The sequence below is a fragment of the Acromyrmex echinatior genome, chromosome 14, assembly GCF_024713525.1.
Source record: "Acromyrmex echinatior isolate Ae372 chromosome 14, ASM2471352v2, whole genome shotgun sequence".
NCBI lineage: Eukaryota > Metazoa > Arthropoda > Insecta > Hymenoptera > Formicidae > Acromyrmex > Acromyrmex echinatior.
The window spans coordinates 2390784-2414541 of NC_141865.1; the positions used below are offsets into that span (position 1 = coordinate 2390784).

The 23758-nt window shown below is 30.1% G+C and overlaps 2 protein-coding genes and 1 long non-coding RNA gene across 7 annotated transcripts in view; 1 reads left to right on the forward strand and 2 right to left on the reverse strand.

Moving 5' to 3' along the window:
- Positions 1-5557, forward strand: part of LOC105147073 (facilitated trehalose transporter Tret1) — a 28884-nt gene extending 23327 nt beyond the window's left edge. The window contains exons 4-5 of the mRNA XM_011057823.2: positions 245-551; positions 749-5557. Coding sequence (XP_011056125.1) covers positions 245-551; positions 749-1374 — 933 coding nt within the window. The 3' untranslated portion in view covers positions 1375-5557. The remainder of the gene's footprint in view (positions 1-244; positions 552-748) is intronic.
- LOC147907333 (uncharacterized) lies at positions 363-23236 on the reverse strand. Its single transcript, XR_015547292.1, has 2 exons — positions 22128-23236; positions 363-555 (listed from the first exon to the last, which is right to left on the reverse strand). It is a non-coding gene; the product is annotated as an uncharacterized LOC147907333 (long non-coding RNA).
- On the reverse strand, positions 6517-15746 carry LOC105147074 (uncharacterized). Of its 5 annotated transcripts, XM_087413031.1 has the most exons (6): positions 15012-15204; positions 14762-14929; positions 14213-14494; positions 13445-14132; positions 12860-13132; positions 6517-6983 (listed from the first exon to the last, which is right to left on the reverse strand). In XM_087413031.1, exons 3-6 carry the CDS (start codon positions 14491-14493, stop codon positions 6789-6791), a joined length of 1437 nt encoding a protein of 478 aa, XP_087269157.1. In that variant the 5' UTR covers position 14494; positions 14762-14929; positions 15012-15204; the 3' UTR covers positions 6517-6788. The 5 variants fall into 5 exon arrangements, with proteins under 5 accessions (XP_087269157.1, XP_011056127.1, XP_011056128.1 ...); XM_011057825.2 differs by lacking the exons at positions 14762-14929; positions 15012-15204 and adding an exon at positions 15349-15710; XM_011057826.2 differs by lacking the exon at positions 15012-15204 and having other exon boundaries at positions 14762-14948.
- Positions 23237-23758: the final 522 nt, after the last annotated feature.

The following is a 23758-nucleotide window of genomic DNA, read 5'->3' on the forward strand; positions in this document are numbered from 1 at the left end:
TTATCGAAACTTTTTTACAAATTTGGATTCTACATAGATTCGACATTTTTAATGAAAGAAAAAATTAATTAAAATTTGTTCAAATTGATAGAAAACAAAAAAAAAAGAAGTTTCGAGTCTAAACGTATAAATTGAAAATGTTTTTCGGAACTGTAGTTAAAGATTAATTAAATATTTTTATCAATAATACAGTTTACTGAATAATATTGCAAAAGCTTGTCATCATACATGATTACATCTTCAGATATCCTTGATAGTGAACGCAGCATCGATGGGTATGTTCTTGGGCAATGTGATGGGTCCTTACCTGTCTATGGAGATGTTCTGTTATGTGAGCATCGTACCGAATATCCTCTTCATGGTCCTCTTCAGCTTAATACCTGAGTCACCCTATCATTATGCTCTTCACGGCAATATCGACGAGGCTGAGGCATCTCTCAAGTGGTTTCAACGAGAGACTAACGTTAAGGCCGAAATACAAGAGCTTCAGGACTTCGTTGACGGCGCAAACACCAGCATTTTAACAAAACTCAAGGACTTTCTATTACCAGGTACCTGAAAACAAAGTGAATCATCTTTGATCGTGTTTTCAGCATGAATTATTTTTTTTTATCTTTGAAGTGTTTAGCATAAACATGAGTTTTTATTCAAAAGTAACAATTAAACATTTTGGTGATGAGACATTATGCAGCAAACAGTTATAAGTAAAAAGTAAATCTCAATTATATTTAAAATCAATCTGTTTCAGTAAATTTGAAGAACGTTTTTATCATGTTCGGCTTGCTAGTCTTCGTCCAAGCAAGTTCATTCAGCACAATAAGCGTCTACGCAGAGCTCATCGTTATCAGTACCAAAGTGACCATCACTCCATCGATCGTGGTAATGGCGATGTGTTTCGCCACAGTTGTTGCTGGCTTTATTGCTGTCTTGTTAGTGGACAGATTTGGTCGAAAGAATCTGCTAATACTTTCCAGCGTCGGCGTCGCCATTTCATTAATCGCTCTTGGTCTTCACTTTTATCTCCTTTCTCTAAACTTTGATCCTGAAAAACTGACATGGTTGTCAATCACATCATTGCTATGCTTTAATCTATTCGTGGCTTGTGGTCTATCCACAATACCTAGCACTCTTGCAGGTGAGATGTTCCCAGCAAATCTCAAGAATCTGGCGTCTCTTTGCATTTTTTCGGGCAACGCTCTACTTTCCTTCATATTTGTCAAGAGCTATCAACCTTTTATTAATTTAGCCGGAGAAACAATCGTCTTTTGGAGTTATGGACTTTTTGTACTTGGAGCGGTGCCCTATGTGCGGTATTTGATTCCCGAAACGACAGGAAAAAGTTTACTAGAGATTCAACGATCCATTAAAAAATAAAAAAACGTAATTTATCAAAATCAAAACTATAATAAAAAAAAATTTTACATTAAATGTTGATCAAAGTTGAAAAATTTTAAATTGCAATTATACCTATATATATATATATATTAGGTGTTGGAATTAATTCGTAGCGTTTTACAAGTGATGGGAAGTACTTTCATTAATGTATTTTTTAATGCTCATGTGAAATAAATAACATTCTTTCATTAAAAAACGCTACGAATTAATTCCAACACCTAATATATATATATATATATATATATATATATATATAAAATCAAAAAATAAAACAAGTTATTGATAACTGCACTTATTAACAATTTTGTTCTATTCCGAAACAAAAGGAGAGTTTTCGATTTACAAGTATACTCTATCAAATGTAAATTTTTTGTTTCATTAAAAAATATTTCTATTTTAATATATTATATAAGAATTTCCGTTAGATGTTTCCTCTAACGTCAATCAGAAAATTTGTAGTGAATAATCAGGAGACATAAATTAAAATGTCACTGTGTACTTTGACAATAATGTATAATATCAAGTTTACACGATTAAAATATATTTATCTTTGTAGGCTACAAATTAATTAATAATAATAAAACACATTTATATATTTTTTTATTAATAAAAATAAGTATATATTTTTAAATAAAAAATTACGATTGAAAACAAGGCCGTAATTAGCTTTTTATAAATCTTAAGATTTTATTTTTGGGTCCCTTAATTTTTTAAAAGAGAAAAATGATAATACAAATACGGAAAATATTATTATACATGTACGAAAAATATTATTTAAAAACAAAAATATTTTAATTGCACTTTTTTGGCTTTCATTTCTGCCAGTTTATCAATTATATCAAAATTAATATTTTTAACAATATTATATTCAATTGAAATTGTTGGAATATTGGACAATTGTCTTCCTGTCCCACATAGTTGACATCATATAATTTTTTATTAATTTTAACTTACAGAAACACATCTCTCACATGAAACAATAGAAACGGGAAAAATGAGAAAAATGAGAAATATTCGAAAAGCAATTCATTAATATTAATAATATTAGGATATAATTAAACTCAATCAAACTAAAATCATGAAAAGTTTGTAAAATATCAAATGAAGTTGTATTTTTAATGTTTCGTATCAGTGTCGCGAGGTTTCAAATTTAAAAGTTTGGATTTCATTTTTAAACACGTATATATAGGGGAAAGTAGGGGAACTGTATGCAGCGAGTAATTGTGCATATCCTAGTTTGGTATTTTTTCAATAAATAGAGACATCACCGTGATGAAATTTTTACGCAGGAGATCGTCCTCTTAAGATATAATTACAAAAGATACAACGTAAATACATTGCTAATCAGAGGAATACAAAAAAGTGAAATTACATCTTTTCTTTTTATTTTAGCATACAATAAGTAAGGTAATAAATCCGTATTTTTAATTTATTTATTATTTAAAGTTGCATACGTTATTGAAGTAGGTTATTATTATGTGCATCTTTTAAGCTGTTATTTATTAAGTTTGATTAAGAATTGTTGAAGTAACCGTATTTCATATTGAGTCAGGTCGCGGGCAGGCAGCTGTGCACAAGCGTTTTGCATACAATTACCTATCTTCCATATACCATGATTAGCACTAATTTTTTCTTCTTTGCATTATTATTTTATTTTGTTACTTTATTTTGTCAAGATCTATATGCATTATTATTATATTATTAATTTTGTATTTTTGCTTAATTTATGTACAATAGGGTATCCCATAAATTTTGGCCAATCGCTTTTGTGTAGATAGGTCGGACTAAACTGAGTCAAAAAGTTCTCTACCATTTTGCAATTTTCGCAAGACTCTTAGAATTCTAAAAATTTTTTATTAACTTTTTAGTACTGCATTTTCATATTTTTACCAATATAAGAAAATACCAACATAAGAAAATACAGTATTAAAAAATTCTGAAAAAATTCTCAGAACTTTAGGAGAAGAAAATAAATGATTTTTGTCTCTTGCAGTTCTGCAAAGTTGCACTTCTATAAAGTTGATAGTATTTGAGTAAAAAATTATTCAAGATCAATACTTGGCAATTTTTAGTAATTAATATCTTGTTAACTATTGCTAAAATCGTAAAACGATAGAGAACTAACATAACCTAAAACGTAAGCTAAAACATTGTTGAATTAAAGGAATTTATAAAATTATTCTACATCTAAAATTATTTTAAAATTATAATTCATAATTAATAAAAAAACATATTTTTAATGTGTAAATGTCATTTTTTAAATGTTTATAATTTTAAATTAATAAAATGTATTAGAATAACTTGCTTTTTTAATTTTCAAACATTTTTCTTTTGCAAATGTTATGAAATTATCAACTAAATCTTTTTTAGTAAAAAAATTAAATGTTAACTTGATAATGTAAACTGTTCTTTCTTATTGATAATGTAAACTCTTCTTTCTTCTTTATATCTAATAACGTATGTCTTGACAACTGATTATCTAATTGTTTTGCTTTAGCTTATTCGATTACTTTATAAAGTTAGAGTTGTTGCCTAAATTTTCAGTCGTAGATTCATTGTCATTAGTTATAATAAACTTTTTTGTAGTTGCATACATTAAACAAGACTGATTTTCTCCAATAACATTCAACTTCAGTTCAAGATGCAGACTCATATGGTCTATTAATTCACATTAAGAAAGCTTACTTACATTCTCCTATAATTAAATTCAATTTATTCATAAAATCTTATATATTTATATTGTTACAAATATATATTACCATATGTGTGTGTGTGTGTGTGTGTGTGTGTGTGTGTGTGTGTGTGTGTGTGTGTGTGTGTGTGTATATATATATATATATATATATATATATATAAATAAAAACTTATCTTGGATTTATTTTTATTTTGTATTTTTAAAGTTGCAAATGACTATTTTATAAAAATATTTAAACGACTATTTATTAAATTATTATTTTTATAAAATAAAAATTTAATTGTTTTTTAAAGTATTGCTCTCAAATATTTTAACCTTCTGATGCTGCACATTCAAGGCATTCTACGCGTAGGATTATTTCTTTTTCTTCGTTGACAATACAGATTACAGTATAATCTCCGGCTACAATCACGCTAGAAAATTAATCGTGTACAAGCTACGAATATGTCTCTCCGCACGTAATATCTGAAGAGAGAAACTTTTGAGGCGAATGTACACACACAGACACACATGCATAAATGTCGTATCTGTGTGTGTCTGTGTGCACAAACACTAGTCCGCACTGAAGATAGTAAAAATGTGGCAACACCATGTTCTTGTCTCAGCGTGCAAAAAGAATTCTATCAAATTACAAATTTAAACTACTCTAATTAAAAACCTATTTAATCGCAAAAAATTAAAGACGAAGCAGCATAGGGACCGCTAGGCCTCCCATTTTTTTTATAAGGTTCTTATAATATTTCTATATTATTACATAATTATTTTTTTTTAATCTGTAGATTTTCGCCGCAAAATATTAAAACGTTACTTCGACAAGACTTGATACAGGAGTTTAGGTATTAAAAGCTGAAACTTTGAAGGCGAATATCTCCATTTCGGCATCGCTAGGATCTTTGAAATTTTAATTGTATATAGATAAAATTTATTTTAAATATATCCAAATTTCAAAAAAATCTGTAGAGACTCAATTACTCCGAAACATATCTTAAACAGTAAACTTCGTTCATTTCTTTTATGTGATATTTACTTACTATATTTTGAGATCTAATAGCGCCAAATTCTTTTACATAAAAAATTTTGTTTTTAATAAAATTTTGTACTGCTTTCTCGCCACATAATCGCTGACTCAGTGAAACTCACATATATGTGAAGTCGGCCAATAATCACTGACTCAGTGAACTCACATATATGTGAAGTCGGCCAATAATCGCTGGCTCAGTGAACTTACGCACATGTGAGTCCGGCCGATAACCATTGGCTCAACGAACTCACGTATACGTGAGTCCGGCCGTCAAAGTTAATAACATATGAGTCTAGAGAATAATCATTTTCTAGCAGCATATTAATGTATAAGTCATATTTTTGTTAAAAAACATAGGGTGAGATAGTAAAATAGAATAGTCTACTAGATGATTTCTATTTTATGATTCTTGGGATGATTAGAATAAAACGATAAGTAGCGAAAAATTTTTATGAAACCAATCTGTGATAATCTTGTTATCTTTGATGATCAAAGGCCGGTATTCATAGTCAACTTTTATATTCAAGACCGCCTTAAGTTCAGTCTTAAGATGTCACGAACCAATCAGAGGGCCGCATTAACGTCTTAAGGTATTATTTAAGATGGTCTTGAAAATAAGAATCGACTATGAATACCGGCCAAAGAAATGTCAAGAAAGCTAAGACAACGATCATTCATAATAAACCTCAATTGTTCATAATAGTTATTGAATTTATTTAGTATGTCATTAAGTTCATCCTATGAGTTAGAGATGTCATCGACATCTTACTTCATATCTGAAATACATGGATGGATTTAATGCGCTCAAAACACTCCTCCAAATCTTGTATGACTATATCGGCCACATATTGAGAAAAACTCTGTGAGTCGAAACGTTTGTTTTAAAAGGATGCTTAAATTTTAAATATATATCAAATTTTTTAATTAATTATACATCTATTTTCTTTGCTTGATTATCGAAGGTTATTAGGTTTTTTTTATCGAATGCTTAATTTTTGTATTTTTTAGTCTTTTTTTTATAGGACTGCGTTCCACATAACGCTCGCAACGCTCGCATCGTTTGTCCTTGTTTAACATTTGATAAACGACAGGGATAAAATGATTCCACGAGTGTTATGAGCGTTAAGTGGAGCGCAGTCTAGAAAAGCCACTGCGGTACTTTATAAATTTAGTGATTTTATTGGAAGAGTTCCAATAGCACACATCGCTAATTGGCCAATTTAAAATAAAATATTTTTATTGGTAAAGCAGTGAAAAGTTACTAGGCATCGACCGATGTGAGTGGATTGCTATCGCAATATGCGCTAACGGGACCCTCTCGCTAAGTTTAGAGATACGGATAATCAAAATGATCAAATTCCTACTATTTCCAATATTGTTTAGGAAGAAAAATGTCAACTTAGAATCATAGTAATTATTAATTTATTTTCTTTAAAATTCATATAAATATAATATTTAACTATTATTAAACATATATTCTATTACTGTTATGAATATTATGATTTTTAACATATAAAGTTACATGTAAGTTTCATAATCTATTTAATATTAAAGTATAATGAACAAATATATAGTTATAATTGACATCAAAATATAGAATTGATATATTAAAAATAAAGATAACTTATAACTTATATTTTATTGGTATTTAATTAATTTTAGTTTTTGGTATTTAAATTAGAATGTTTTTTCTTTAATATCTACAGAGGCATACAATTCTTCCATTACTTCCTGCACATCCAAGTGTTTTCTTATTTCTTCAAACATTTTTTTATGTGACTTTGAATTTTTTCTCTCCAGATAATAACAAAAATAATGGTTTAAAAAATATGAAATACTAGGGGTATCAAAGTCAAGAAATCTGTAAAATATCTAGAAAATAGAAAAAGGATTTATTTCAATAATTTAAGAAAGTTCATAGTCTATCATTAAGTTTATCATGCGCATGCGCGCACACAAACACATATAGGATGTATAAAAAATTGCAGAACCTTTTAATATTTCAGGAATTAAGCATTTCCAAAATAAATATTCTATACAAAAATTGTAGTTTTAAGTTGGCATATCAAATGGCAATATTAGTTTGACTTTTAATAGCGTTATTAAAGTCACGTGAAAATCATTTAAAATTTTTTAATGATAATCTTTATTTCTAATTGCATATTCTTATAGCTACTTCGAGAATTTTCCAAACACTGTAATAAAGCACTTTTTCATTAAGCATTTTCCAAGGACACTTGACTCGCAATCATGGAATTATTTCATTTTTGTTTATCAAATATTAAATAGGGACGAATAATGCTCACGAGCATTGTAAGTATCTAATAAAATTACCCCAAGTTAGAAGGCTTGAAAATTATAGTACCGCCAATATTAGCAATATCATCGACAAGATATTTATTAAAAACGACCAGTCTTACGGAAGTTCGCGTTTATGTTAAAATTGAAGTGATTAAAAGTGGGAAACTGATAACATAGTGCTAATTTCATGATTTATTTAAAACTCGATTTTTACTTAAAACTGATTTTAATGTTATCATCCGAATTTGATTATCAATACAAATGATAATTGTAGAGAAAAAAATTATCTCGTCGATGACAATATTCAAAATGTCCGATTGATGTTCAGAGTTATGACCTTGCCAACATCATTGGAGGTAATATATAAGGTGTTCCCGAATGATTTGGCCAGACTTTGAGATTTTATAAGAAATTTAATTCTGAACAAAAGTTTCCCGTAAATAGGAATAAAAAAATGCTTCTTTAAAAAGTTAGTACTCTCTGAATTCATGATTATTTTATACATTTTTATAAATATCAGGGAAAGTACGTTTTTTAACAAAAATTACCAAAACAAAAGTTATAGAAAATTAAATTATCTTCCAAATATGAGATCAAAGTAGTGTGTTCTACAGATTTTGAGATAATTAGTTTCAAATATACAAAAAAGTTTTCTCAGCTGTCGACGCTAGAAGTTTTTTAAAGATATGCTTCATTAAAAAGTGATTTATTAAGACCATATAATGTGAATACACAATAGTAGGAATTAAAATCTATAACGATCGAAAGTTGGATGTGCACTTATCCATTTTGAATTTTCATTACTCACGGAATTTTAGAAAATCGTTTTGCACGAAATTTCTGAATTTTCATGTTTGAATTTTATGTTTCTCTTTGCTCTGGCCATTTTGAATTTTATAATTCTGTCTTCAGATTCGTAATTAACGATTTCAAAAATCTCATAACGATCATTTTTCAAGCCGATTTGTCATTTTCACATTTTGATCAAAGATATGAAATCATTCGTGACTTTTGCGGATTTTAAGATTTCTTTAGAGACATCTTTATTTACAAATGGCAAGAAATTTCGACGTGTCATTTCTCGTTTATGACATTATGCACAATCCTATGTGACTGCAGCGACTTAGGAGCCTCAATAAAGAATAACTTTATGTAGTGCTTTGAAAAGCTCTCAAAATCAGTTATAAAGTTGGAAAATAACGTATTACTTATACTATTATACTTTTTTCGTTACTTTTTTCTATTTTTAACAGTAACGTTGTTAAATATATATACTTGTGCAGTAAAACGATTCAGTCCTTTTATCGTTATTTTATTGGATGCATCAGATTGGATCATATTTTGATGTTGCTGACGCTGAAAAATGTTTCATTTTTGTGTCTCTAGAAGTGTACTTCTAATTACCCAAATTGTATCGTTGTTGTAATACAAATGACGAATACTTAAAATATTTTTAAATGTGTAAGTGTACAAATATATATTTACAATTTAACAATTTAATTTGTATTATGTATAATAAAAGGTTATTATTTGCAATAAACATAATTATAAAATGTTGACTTTCTCATTTTTATTTCCTAAAAATATTTTATATCTTAGACTGCATTCCAGTAGTTACTATCAGTTGAAAATCTCTAATTCACATTACATATGTACTACGGATTTTCAGTACCGGAAGTGAATCTTGAAATACATTCTTAATAACGACATTAAAGTTTAAAAGCAATATTTAATTTATAAAATTTGTAAATATATTTATTTTTTGAGTTTATTAAAAAATCTATACGTAACAAATATTTTAAGATCTAACACGTAATGGAACTATTTTTTATAAAAAAATGAATTGAATAAAAAATGATCGGGCTCAAAGACTGATCGGCTCGATTTGGTATAAAATGTTTTTTATACAGATATGTATGTATATATTATATTAATTAATGAATTAAGTTAAATAAATTAAATTGAAATGAATTCATAATATAATTATTTATTATATTGAATAGCGAATCTTGCTAATTATTAATGGACTGTAAAGAAAAATGCATAAAACCCGGAAAAACCCTTTAAAATTCATGGAGCGAATCTTGCTAATCATTAATAAATTATAAAGAATGCATAAAACTTATTAAAATCTGAAAAAACCTGGATTTTTAGAAAAAAAACTTATCCGAATTATTTTTTTTTTAATTCGAGTCATTTCAAATCCTGCCTCTCTATCAAAGTCACACCAATATTGCTATCTAATTCTCTATTTAAAATGTACAACTTTTGTAAGGAACATTTCTTTTGGAAATGCTGATATTCTATATAAATTTAAAGAAATATTTTTTCTAGGAATGTGAATATTAAGTATGTATATCCAAGGTGGCCTATCGAAAACAGATTGAACAACTACAAAAATGATTTTTCGAAAAAACACAAAAACAGATCAATTTGTATTAGGAAGAGGACATTTTGTAATTCTTATCCAACCCCCTAAGTGGGGATACCAATACTTAAAAAATTTCAAATAGATAGGAAGGTCAAATGATACATTATTAGAAAGGTCTTTCAATTACATTCCTACGTTTGATTTTTCAAATCAATTGGTTTAGAAGATTCGTTGGAAAAATAGATATTAAAAAGGAAATTTAGATTATTAGTCACCCGTTCACTTATGATTTTACAAGATTGCAAACAACGATCAAAGTCGTCTTCATTAAGTTCCTGTAGCAACTTAATTTTATATGGATGGAACTTCTGGTGTTTCAAAATTCATTAAATACTAGACTAACACCAGATATAGCCTCGTACTTAATATAAGATCGATAACAGTATACTATTATTTACCTAGAATGCCATTTGTTTGATTTCATACAGGTCTTCCAGCATTTCTTTTTTTATTGATTATGCATCTAACCTCTTTAAATTTTGCCACTAACTCCAAAATATACTTGCGATTGACTTATTTACCTTGATTGAATAAAGGAGGGTTCCGTTAGCGCATAGCACACAACCACAATCCACAAACATCCGCCGGTTTTCTAGTAACTTTTCACTGCTTCACCAATGAGAATATTTTATTTTAAATTAGCCAATTAGCAATGTGGACTATCAGAACTCTCCCATTGAATATAGCAGGGAAAGTTAAAAGTAACAATGTTTTAAAAGTAACAATTTACAATTCCTTGTTATCAAATAAAAAAAATAATAAATTATTATTAGTTACCGATTTTTAAAAGTAATTCGTTACAATTCCTTGTGCAAGAAAAAAAATTCAGTACCAACTTCACGACGCGAAACAAGTCAGTGTGTTCATAGTTGATTCTTACATTTAAGATTGTCTTAAGTACAATCTTAAGATGTCGCAAACCAATTCGAAGACTGTATTAATATCTTACGACATTACGATTATAGTTAAGGCAGTTTTAAAATAAAAACGAACTATGAATACCGCGTTTCACAGTTGTAGACCTTGAATCTCATGAACATCAGATAAAGAGGACGGAGATTTAGAGAGAGACAACTGCACACACCACGTTTTCCCTTCCACCATAGAAATATTCCGAAGCGAAGTGAGGTGAGTGGGGATCTCTCGTTCTCTAAATTTCAACAGAGCAACTTGCAAAGTGCAGTTCGCGTGTTATTCGGTATGACTGTAATGTTGCAGAGTATAAAGACTTTATTATAAAGATAATCGAATTGGTTCGAAATACAGTACAGAATGCGGTAAAACTGCGGAGTAAGTTGATTACGTGACTTATCGTTGAAAAACGAGAGAACCTGGCACAAGTTTATATTTCGGAGCAGTATTCGTAAAAGTTCGTTATACATTCAAACGGAAAAAGATTCATTGTTACAATACTAGTGTAGTGTAATATTCAAAGACTTTTAATAAACTGTTTGTGAATTCGAAACTGTAACTACCGTTAGCTACCAAAACAAAATTATTCTTTGAAGTTCGTCTTTATCAAGAAATCCTGTATCAAGAAATCCTATAGATATTTCTTTAAATATCTTGGAGAAAAAATTACAGCACATTCATTATTTCCAAAGAAAAGTGCTATCTGCCTTTTCTGCAATCGAATAAACTATAATGAAATTCACTTGTCGCACACATTAGGTAGATACTGTTATGGTCTTGCTTGAAGACATTGAAAAAAGCCTATGGTTGTTATAGTCATAGATTCTTAATATCATCAGAATACAAAAGAAAAATCAAAACAGGAGCACAATAGAAGTAATGATCAGAATTCACAACACTTCAGATATCTATAGACATACCTTGCTATTAAAGTTAGAATCTCTATTATTGTATGGAAATCGATTATCAACATTTCAAACAATTACTACGTTAAATTATATACGATACGCATTCCTTGTAACTTATTAATGGACTGATTCGATAGATAATAAAGAAAAAGTTTGAAGATATGAAGATTTGTTTGTTTTATATTTCATTCTGTATCTTCTAAACAAATTGATCAAATTAAAAAAAATCAAACATAGGAATGTAGGAAGTTAAAAGACTTTTCTAATGATGTATCATTTGACCTCCTGTAACATTCGAAATTTTTTAGGGATTAACACTCCCACTTAGGGAATTGAAGTTGAGTATAAGAATTATACGTTAAAAAATGTCTCTCTCTCAACACAAATCGAGCCGTTTTTGTGTTTTCTTGAAAAATCATTTTTGTAGGAGTTATTCAGTCTGTTTCGTTTTCAATGGGCCACCCTATATGTATATATATGTATACAAACACGCGCGTACAAATAAAAAAATTACAGAAAAAATTTAAATGGTTTTATACACTATCTTTTAATGATGCAAAAATTGTATAATTTGATTGATTGAAATATCTCATATTTTTATCTGTCATATTTTAATATAAAATATAAAAAATATCTTATGCAAAATATTTATTTTTCAATGAGCAATTTAGCAGTTTCATCCACAGAAATAAGATGAATTGGTATAAAAAAATATAATTGTATTTAAATAAAATTTATAATTGTGTAATTAAATTTTTTGTTAAAAAGCAGCTGCCTTCTTTACATAAATTGATTTTTTGTCCATAAGTAAATATTAATAAAAAATTGAATAATTTATAAGGTATTTTACATTTTGTGTTAAAATATATTAGAAAACATACAACTTTTTTAATTTTAATAATTTTAGACGTAGAAAATTTGTAAGACTTTGAACGAAAAAGCAAATATGTTATAAAATAAGATTCCATTTAAAAAACAAAAATATGCAATTAATTTTCTGAATGCATTCTTATAAAAGAGTGAATCTTTATAAAAATAAATGTAACATTATACCATTCAATATTTTTCTTCAGTCACATTTTTATCATAAAAAAGTTATAAGACGCAACTAAAAATATGAGATAATTTAAATACAGAATAACAACAGACTATGAAATATTATAACTACATATATTTCGATCTTTATATCTAAATACCTTGAATTTGTTGCTCGATGAATCCACATCAAGTGCTTTTAAAAAATATTCTGCTGCATTTAGTATATCGTTATGCAGAGAAAAATAAGTTACAGCAATAGCTAGAAGTATAGCTATTTGTCGTTCTTTAACTATCTGTTCATATTTCTTCAACATTCGCAATAAATGTGGTAGTGGTTCCAACTCTCCTACTTCCCAACCATATTGTATATAAGCAAGTTCTGCCACAAAGTTATTACATTCAGCAGCCTTTTTGAAATACTTTAAGGCTTCCTAAAAATACAATATATATATAATTAAAAAAAAAATGATATTCAAAATATTGAACAGTACTGATATTCACAGATAAACATGAGAAGTAACAAGCATAGATAGGAAAAGAATAAAAGTTGGTAAAAATATTTTTTCAACAAATAAAAACTTGCTTAAGTATAAAAAATATTTTACATTTTTTGATATATCTATAATGCATAACTCATATTTATCTATTCTATTTATCGTTAGAATTTTTTCATAAAATATAAAATTTAATTAGATTTATTATTATTTCTTCTAAATAGTATAATAATATTATATTACACTAACTTTATAATCTCCGCTTTGCTCGTATAATATTGCGGTATAATGCAGAGATGTAGAATTATTTGGCGATATTTTGTATACAGCATCAAGACATTCTTTTGCAAATAATCTTTCATCTGAAGATGCACGTAGAAATATAAGAGCTAGTCGTAATAGCACTTTATTATTAGTTGGTTTCGTTTTTAAAATTTTTTTGGCTATGTTTATTACTTCTTTTTCATTAGCATTTTTCTTCATCATATAAACTCTATCTCTATTATATTTGTTAAAACTTTCAATACGCATTTGCAAATAATATACTCCAAACCTGTCATTCTTAGACATAGCAAATGCTATTTCAAAATGTGTTTTTTCCAAATCTGATACGTTAGATGCAATATTTGTTGTACGTCTTTGACGTCTAAGATTCTTTGCCAGAATAAAATGCCATAATGCACAATTTTGATCCCTTTCCATTGCTTTCTTAGCAATGTCAACTGCTTTGTACATACCAAAATCATTTAAGCATGACCATATAACACTTTGACAGCCATACAACGCACCTAATTCTGTATCATTGAACTCTTTAGGATCAATAATATTTTTCAATATCTCTTCTAGTCCATCTATATCATCAACATCATACAAAATAAAGCATTTTGTAGCATAAAAAACATGTTCAATTGATCTTATTATTTGATTAAAATCTATCCTATAATCATACAATGATAACATAGATTAAGAAATGTTAAAATACATATTGATATAAAAAATAAGTATTGTATACCATACTTTTGTTGAATCTGCTTTAAAATCTCTTCAGCTTTTTCAATTCTTTTTGTTACTTCATCGTTATCTGCACTTAACAAAGCTTTGTAACATTTGAACAAAGATATTAACAATTGTTCTAAGGGATAAGATTTTTCGTCATCTATTTCATCATCATCATTTTCGCCGTCTTGCGTCTGATGTATTAAGGAATGTTTTATCACACTGTCCAATATTTCCCAAGTAAATGGACAATGTAATTTTGAAAGCTTTGCCTTTGTACTCATCTCTTCTTCGTCAGCCATTCTTGATTTAAAAAAAATTAATTTATTACCACTGATAAAATGTTTAAATATGTATGATTCAAAATTAAATTCTTCATAGAAAATAAGCTTTAGCTCTATATTTTAATTTAGCTATAGTTGTATATTACAATTTATAGTTGTATATTTTACAATTTATTTCTAATCCTTGTTCCTTTCAATAAATTTGACTGTTCTTGTACTCCTTTATTTCAATTGTAGTTAGAAAGCACAAGAAAGCATAGTTGAAATATGTATGAATAAATTATACCTTAAGCTGATTCTACAATGAATCAGTTGATACTGATAGTCCTAAGTCTTATTGGTGAATCAGTGAAGTTGGCCAACAGCCAATTTGTATGTACAATTAAGACTACTGGTTTTCTTGAGACTGACCAAATTTGAATTTATTCCTTCCCATTAGTCGAACTAAACGACTCTGTATGTACAACTAACAACTAGTAGATGCAAAAAATCACTCATCTAGGTTAAAACTGGTAAGACTTAAGACTTCCGATTACCGACTCATTCAGCATTATTTTTATAAAGGTAAATTAGGCTAATTCTACAATGTGCTTTTTGTTTTCTGTTTCTTGCTGTTTGTCTCTTGTCTTATTGATCAAAAAGGCAAGAGATAAACAGCAAGAAACAGGAAACAAAGAGCACATAGAATTAGCCTTAACGTCAACTTCGGTTTAACTTTCTTTTTATCTTTCTCGAGTTATAAGAATTAAAAAAAAAGATAAAAAATAAATTGAATCGAAATTAATGTTAATTTATATTGGTAGAAATAGATAATACACACATATCTAAAATTGGCAATTATGAAATATTTTATACTAAAAGATACATACGTACTTGTTTTGATTATTAATGTGTACTAATAGCTCTGTTTTCTGTGACTGAATTAATATAAAATGTAAACTCATAGAACTCAAAGTGACTTAGGTTTGATGTTTGGCGAAAGCAAGAAAGTTCCAGTAATATGGTGCAGTTCTAGTACAGAAATAAAAAAACAGACTTATCTAAATTCACCACGTAGTCTGATAATATTCATAGTTCGGATTTCCACTTGGGTGCCCCGCGGATGTCATATCATCCTTGCTGTTTATCAAATGTTAAACAAGGATGACATGACACCTGAGATGCACCGGGTGAGAATCCGACGCAGCCATGCTGAATAAGGGCGTGGTCCGATTCATGCTGACAAGTGACAACACTCATGAGGATCATTTATTTTTGTTTAACATTTGACAAACAAGGATGAAATAATTTTTAAGCATTGCTGAGCGCGAATTGGACTGCGGCCTCAATCATGACGTTCATGACACCAGATACGAACTTATAAGGGTGCTTTCCCATACAGGTGCACTCGCATGAAATGCGGAAATGCGAAACTATAGAATTCGTGATTGGTAGAATGTCTTCTAACAACGATACAAATGACAGAGTATGACAATGGATTATTACATCCTTATTGTTTGCTAATGTCAAATAAAAATGATCATAATCAATGACTACGTTTACATGATCATTTTTAATCGAGTTTAATAACATTCCTAGTTAGAAACTAACCAATCATAGTCATTCCATTCTTCAGAGAAATAGTTATGATTGATTTTATAACAGATTATTAAACTTGATTAAGGCTCTGCACACAATTTAAGGAAATAGGAATAAAGAATAAATGATTTTAATCTATCAGAAACCATGTATTCCAATGTATCCCGTTTCTGATAGATTAAATTCGTATTCACAGTCCTTCCTTGAGGATTCTTTTTTCCTTATTTCATGTTTCATAAACTTTCCTTGACCAATTAAAAAGCTTCATTAGCTTTCTTTTCTCAAGGGAAGTTATGAGTTTCCTTGAGGAGAAAATACAGCCTTCATAATTAAACCTCCAAATTTAGTTTGTCAAACCGATCTGTTTACTTTCGATAGCTTTTAATTTAGATCTGTCGCATCGATAATTATTTTTGATAATTTTTTTTTCGGAAATAAACTGCACCAAAAGCATTTTTTTTTTCATACAATATAATAAGCATTATGACGAATTCGATTGGAAGCACTGGCCTAGTTTTCATCGAGGGTTTAAATCAAATCAGAATGTAAAAATCAACCAACTACAGTTGAGCATTCCTCTGTCGTTCGACTGTAACAACGGAATACTCGACTGTAGTTGATTAGTTCTTACATTCTGATCCGGTTTAAACCCTTGGTGGAAACTAGGCCACTGATGCATATTAAAGCCATTGTACATTGATTTAATTTGAGTATAAAAATAAAATGCGAATATTTCGAATTATAAAATACATACACTATTTTATCTAACAGTACAATAAAATGTATTGAGTATTTCACAATTTAATCGATTTCTATGTTTATTCATAAACATATATTTACGTTATTTTGTGCGGCGGTTTTAATGTGCATCAATGCGCATTGAGTGTGTCCAATCAAATTCGCTATTAATTTTATTTTTATCTATTATTGTTGCAAAATGCTTACTCACGACTTTATTTAATCAACAATGCCTTTATAACCTTTATTATTTGTAACGATATTAAGTATGCATATATGGGTGTACTTCCAAATGGATTAGCTTAAGCTTATTTTTTCCTTTAGATGTTGACAGTTCCATAACTAAACCGAAAAGTGTTCCGAACCTATCGGCCGTCAAACTTAAGCCGGAATCAGATTACGCATTGAAGACTGAAAGATTGAAGTTTGACCAATCAGAACAAAAGAAGCTAAAATTTTTTTGTCCTTATTGATGAAATTTTAATCTTTAATCTTCAATCTTAATCTTCAATGCATCTGATTCCGGCCTTAGCTACTGGTTTTTATTAGTTACGAGCATGGAGTAATAAGGAGATCAAACTCAAGTGTCGGTTAAAAAAAGTGAGCTCGAAACATGGTCAACAACCCATGAAAAATCCAGCAGATGTGATTTTAATGCTATCACGTCTTGCGGGAAAAATTGGAAGTATTGACTGTCACGTAATCACAGATCACACGTATGTATACTACATACTACTATATACATACATACGTGTAACTTGTGATCACGTGTCAATATTTCTAACTTTTCCCGTAAGGTGTAATGAAAATAAAACCACAGCTGCCGGATTTTCCATGGGTTTTTCTACACCGTGTTTCGAGCTCACTTTCAGATCTCGAGTTCGATCTTCTTTTTATTACTCTATAGTTATGAGTTATGACAGCCGACGAGTTCGGAACGCTTCTCGGTTTAGTTACGGAAAAAACATCTAGGGGAAAAAATAAGCTAAGCTGACCCAGTTTGGAATAACTGCATTCAGCAGAACATTTATTTTACAACTGTTGGAAGTTTTCTTCGCATTGATTAGGTTATGCTTTTAGATCAAGAGGAATAGTCCAATCTCAGCAGAGAATTATAAAATGATTGCGAAATTGTGTTCTGTTGAACGCAGTCACTATGTATTGGGTCATCTAAAAAGTATCCGCGGTTTTTTGTCACTAGATGTGTGTTGATGGTCATATATCTAATGACAAAGTACCGCGGATACTTTTTAGATGACCCAATATTATAACATGCTGCCCTCAGTGCATCACTAAAATCCTTAAAATATTCCTTCTTTCGGGAAGGCAGACTTGAAATCCATTCATGAAACAAGGAGGCTTTGGAAAATTGAAAAATCCTTCTTGAAAATGGAGGCCTTCTTTATTAATATTGTTCGTTTTATCTCTCAGGAAACTGTTCGCTCCGAATGAACCCAGCATACTTGAAATATAGGATTCACACTACACACGACATCCGTCATATGACATCTGACATTCATTGTTACGATGATACGTGATAAAATAAGGAAGGACTATGAAAATCGTTTATTTTTTATTTCTAATTCCTTATTCCTATTGTGCCTAAGGGTGTCGTGGTCATTGCGTTCAGCGGAATTAATAATTGCGTAAGCGTATTCGCTGCTATTGAAGTATTCTTCCAGATTTAAAATATTGATTAGATGATCTAAAAGAATATATCAATAACAGCGAGCGCTCATTCAACTGTTGAATCTACTGAACGCAGTATCGCACTTGTTTTATATTAAAGTAGGTATAAAGAGAGTAGCGCCAATTAGCCGCAATTCGCCATTTGGTGTTCTACATCCGAAATATCTATGGCTACGGTCATTATGGACGTTCATTTAACGATTTAAGCGCTTCATTTAAACGCTAATCATCATTTTATCTTTATCGTTTATTAGACGTAAAATAAGAATAGAAATATTAAAAGTGCTGAAAGTGTCCAAAGCTTAAATGACGCAATTCCTCGTCTTAATCTCTTCTTTCTTTAACATTGCCTTTTTTCTAACTAAAGCCTTGCGCACAATAGAAAGAATATGGAATTAGGAATAAAGAATAAACAATTTTAACCTATCAGAAATCCGATACATTGAAATACATGGTTTCTAATAAGTTTAAAATCGTTTATTCTTTGTTCCTAATTTCTAATTTCTTTTACTATGCGCAGGGCCTAACAGAAAGGACACCTAATAGCGGAATCAGCATTAGGCACACGGATTGGCACTACTCTCTTTATACTTACTCTACATTAGAGATCCCAATAATCAAAGGATTTATTACGGTTCTTTAGCCAAAATGAAAATTACAAAATAAGCAAACTCACTAGGTATTAACCAACAAAGTTACAAATATTCTAGTAAATTTGATCACTTTCATAATTTTTACCTTGTTTCAAGAACCGTAATAAGTCTCCAAGATAGCGATTATGTAATGCTAGAGCGAAAACGTGAAAAGTAACAACTTTTATGTATGTATTGACTTCCACACATAGAACGCGGCAACACGGCGGAAATTGACGCATTAGCTAATCTACGTCTTGGTTGAAGTAATATTACATCATTTTTAGAAATTTTGCATGGTGAGACCGATTTAAGAACATAGAATTATTGGTCAGTACGATAACTTCCGCCGCGCGGCAAGCGTTGCCGCATTCTGTATGCAGGAACTATATGTTCGTACATATACACAAAAAGAATTACTTTTCACATTTCCGCTCTAGCCAGAGTTTGACGAAAGCGGACATAACTTTCTGATTGGTTCTCCACTTTGGTCCACTCGGTATTCTTCGAATGGCTTACATTGTCGGAAAGAGTGCGAAAAAAAAGAGATAGTTTACAAACAGATGAGATAAAACCCTTAGAACATATATAAATGGAAGAGGAATAGGTCGCTGAACATGAAGCCAACATCTGTGCGAAAGAAGAAGGTAGAGCGGGATAAATGTGCACATGCGTCTGTTCTTCGTTCCTGTTGTCCATCATCGCCCCTTCTATCAAAGCTGCTTCCCAACTCTCCACACGCGGTACTTGAACAAGGAACATCGGAACCAACGCATGAGCATTGAGAACATTTATCCTTTACTACCTTTCTCTCTCGCACAGATTTTTGCATCAGCACAAGCCACGGCAAGTATAGGCAATGCTCCTTCTATTTATATATTGTATGTTCTAAGGTAAAACCTGTGTCGAAGAGAAATTTATTTAAAAATTAGAAATTTCGAGATCTCGGACAAAGAGAAAATTAATAAATCACAATTGCACAATTCGGCAAATTGATTAATTCGACGGTTTCTTCAGGTCGTCACATATTGCCTATCACGTATTCTAACACTTTTTGCGCATGCGTACGGCAGAAAGAAAGCAATATCTGTTATCTCTTTCTATCTGCCATTTTTGGTCCATATTCGCCAAACTCTGATTATAGGATCTTTAGCAGGCACTCGTTTAATGTGACTCTCTTATTGGCGAAATCCGCTAGGGGTGTAGTAACTTAGTCCGCCTACTATAGTGCTGCACAGTCCTTTGCTACGACGCGATGCAGTTTGCAGAGAATAAAAAAAACGCCCTTTGCCACGATAAACACTTTATCACTTATTGTTAGCTACATTTAATATTAGATTACGTTTAATCACGTTTGACCACGTACGGCAAAAATGGGCAAAAATAACCTCACTTTGATAAAGCATGAACAGGACTAAGTTACTACCAGCGGATTTCGGACAATAATGCCCGCTGCAAGCCAGCGCAATGGTTATCGAGCGCGACACGCGATATCCAATGAGTGTACAGCTTAAGTATTTATATTGGCCGTAATCATATCCCGTAATCTGTAAGAATTGACTAATCACAGTCGAATATTCCCCTCTCATTCAATGGTAAGAAGGGAATACTCGAAGGTAATTGGTCAATTTTTATAGATTACGTATGAATTATGACATATGATTATCATACGGTTAATATAAATGTTCCCTTACCAATTCTCATTCTAATGATCCCATGCAGAATTGGCACAATGCGGAATTGGCGGAACATTCGTGATTGATTAATTTGAATGCTTGGAATCTAACCTTGCTAAATCGATCTTGAACTCGAAATTTGGTCATTTTTTTACATTAATCAAGCTATATTTCTTAAGGCGTATATTGTAGGGTTAAATGAATTATTATATCGTGTTCAGCGATTAAAAAAACATACAGTACCAGATTTGAAATCTGGATTAAGCATTAAATTAAACATGTATCAAGAAAAATTAAAACTTTGATTTAAAAATCGTTCACTAGCGACCTCTAAATCTTAATATTTTTTAATAAAAATTCAGGAGTGTTCTTTTGGCATGAAATGGCAGCTTTTGAGCTATGTGTGTAGCCGATTAAAAAAAAAATTTCTTTTCCCTTAGCAGTCTAAAATAAATATGTATAAACATACATAAATATTCATAAACATCTATAATCATATATGTATGAAATATGTCCATACATATATTCATATATCCCTCTTTCATTCGTAAAATTACTTTTTAGTGTAATAGAAATAATAATAGTAATGTAAAAACATTAAAAATAATTAAAAGGATAATTTTCGCACTATTTGTTTTAGAAAAAAATCAAGTTTGAAGAAATGTAACAGAATTACTTATGTATAATTATATATATTAGGTGTTGGAATTAATTCGTAGCGTTTTACAAGTGATGGGAAGTATTTTCATTAATGTATTTTTTAATGCTCATGTGAAATAAATAACATTCTTTCATTAAAAAACGCTACGAATTAATTCCAACACCTAATAAAATATGCATAATTGTGTACGAGCAATTTTTTAAATATTTTTCAAAATTTATTTTCTTCTAAAACGAACAATGTGAAAATTATCTCTTCAATTATTCTTTATGTGTACATATACTATACATTTTTAGCACTGGCAGTGAATTTTGGAATACAGCCTACGTCTATGATTCCAAAATTGTCTGTCTCTACTGAAAATTTTTGGTGCACGTAAATTGTAGCATTTTCAGCGTTGGTAATAAATTTGGAACACAAAGTGCATAGGCACAGACATCGACGAGATACAACTAAAGACTGTCGATCCATAATCTTTAATTCTTTAAACTATAATTCTTTAATTGTTACAATAATAATAATAATAATAATATCAAAATATAAGCTTTTAAAATATTTATATAGTACAGCCTTTTAATTTAACAATCGTTATTTTTAAATCATTAAAATGAAACTACTAAGAATAAATTTGAAAGAAGAAAGATACTGATGTTTACACAAGAAAAAAGAAATATTTACCGCAAAGTTGCCTGATGCCTCTCCCAGACCTCCTCCTGCTCTCAGAATAGTTGACATCCTCTCGCACAGGACACTCGCGTAAAACACTCGCGAATAATATACTATAATCGCGCGCGGACTATAACTTAAGTCCGATAACTTAAACGGCACTCCCGATGCAAACGCGCGACGCGACGAACCGGCTACGGTTCGTTCATTTTCAAGTAAATCGGTGACGAAGGTACGTCAGCTTCCCCGTCGTTAGATTTTGACACGAAGAGAACGATTTTATTCAAGTATTTAAAAATTTATCTGGAAATATCATATTCAGATAGATCCGAAAATTTTTAGATATTTGAGAAAAACCGTTCTTTTCGTGTAAATATCCTCTGGGTACTGAGCCCTCCCACCACGTCAAAATCGTACCCGTGAGAGGGAAGATAATTTGCGAAATATAATATATGTAGTTGTAATCTATATTACTACAATTATTATGCTATCGGTTAACTTTTAGAAAGGAACACACACAGAATACCGAACACAATTCGTTGTGGAATAAATTCAGAGCAGATAAAAGAACTGAATCTCCTATTTATACATATGTAGATGATGTCTGTACGATATGATTAAAATCAATAAAATGGGCTAGAGATTAATAAAAAAGAGAAATGTTTCTTTTATTATTGATAAGTAGTTCCAAAATAACGTTTAATTTTTAACGGATCGTATAACGAAAGGTGCACAAAAACGAAAAATTAATTAAATTATTAAACTATATTAATTATGAAAGCAGGAATTGCATGAGAGTATTTATACTAACATGGCTTTTTTATAACTCGTATGATACCGTTCGTATAAACAAGTAACCGTGTCGCGTGCCGTTCTTCTTCATATTTCTTTTTGAAACATATAATAATCGCAGAAAATGCTAGATATAATACGAAATATTATATTTTATGAATATTCACATAATACGATTACTACTAGTATAATTAATTATTCATTAAGTACAACGTTTCGTATTATATTTGGCATTTTTCGCGATAAGATTTCAAAAAATAATGTGAAAAAAAGTCGCACGCGATACAACTACCTGTTTGTACGAATGTCGGTAAGAGAATGACTGCGCCATAACTACGCGTAAACATGACGCGCCGCTCCGTGTCACCCCGTGCCAGCCCCACTACAAGGTCGCCAACCGTCACGCAGCGCGGTGGTTGATACGTCATCACTTCGGCATTCGCTCTGCGATCTCGGTGGGGAATTGATGTGTTTTACTAGTCGCTCCGCGTGTCGTATTAATTATTGAAAATTAAATATCTACGAATGCGAATTACATACGGTTGCTTAAAAGTAAGGAGTATACTAAGGGTTAATAGATTTTGTTGCACGGATTTTGCTTTATTTCTTATTGTTAAATTCATTACGCACATACACAGCTCATGAATATTTTAGATATTTTATGTGTTCTCACATATACAATATAAAAGGCGTAAACGCTTCTTTACATTTCATTGTTTAAATTTTCGCCTTCTAAAAATTTCATTCACGCTTCTGCTACTTTTCTATTACATTCGATTTACGCTCCGATTTTTATTTTTAACGGGGATATAATTTAAATATAATTTATCTGTTACTTTTCCTGTATTAAG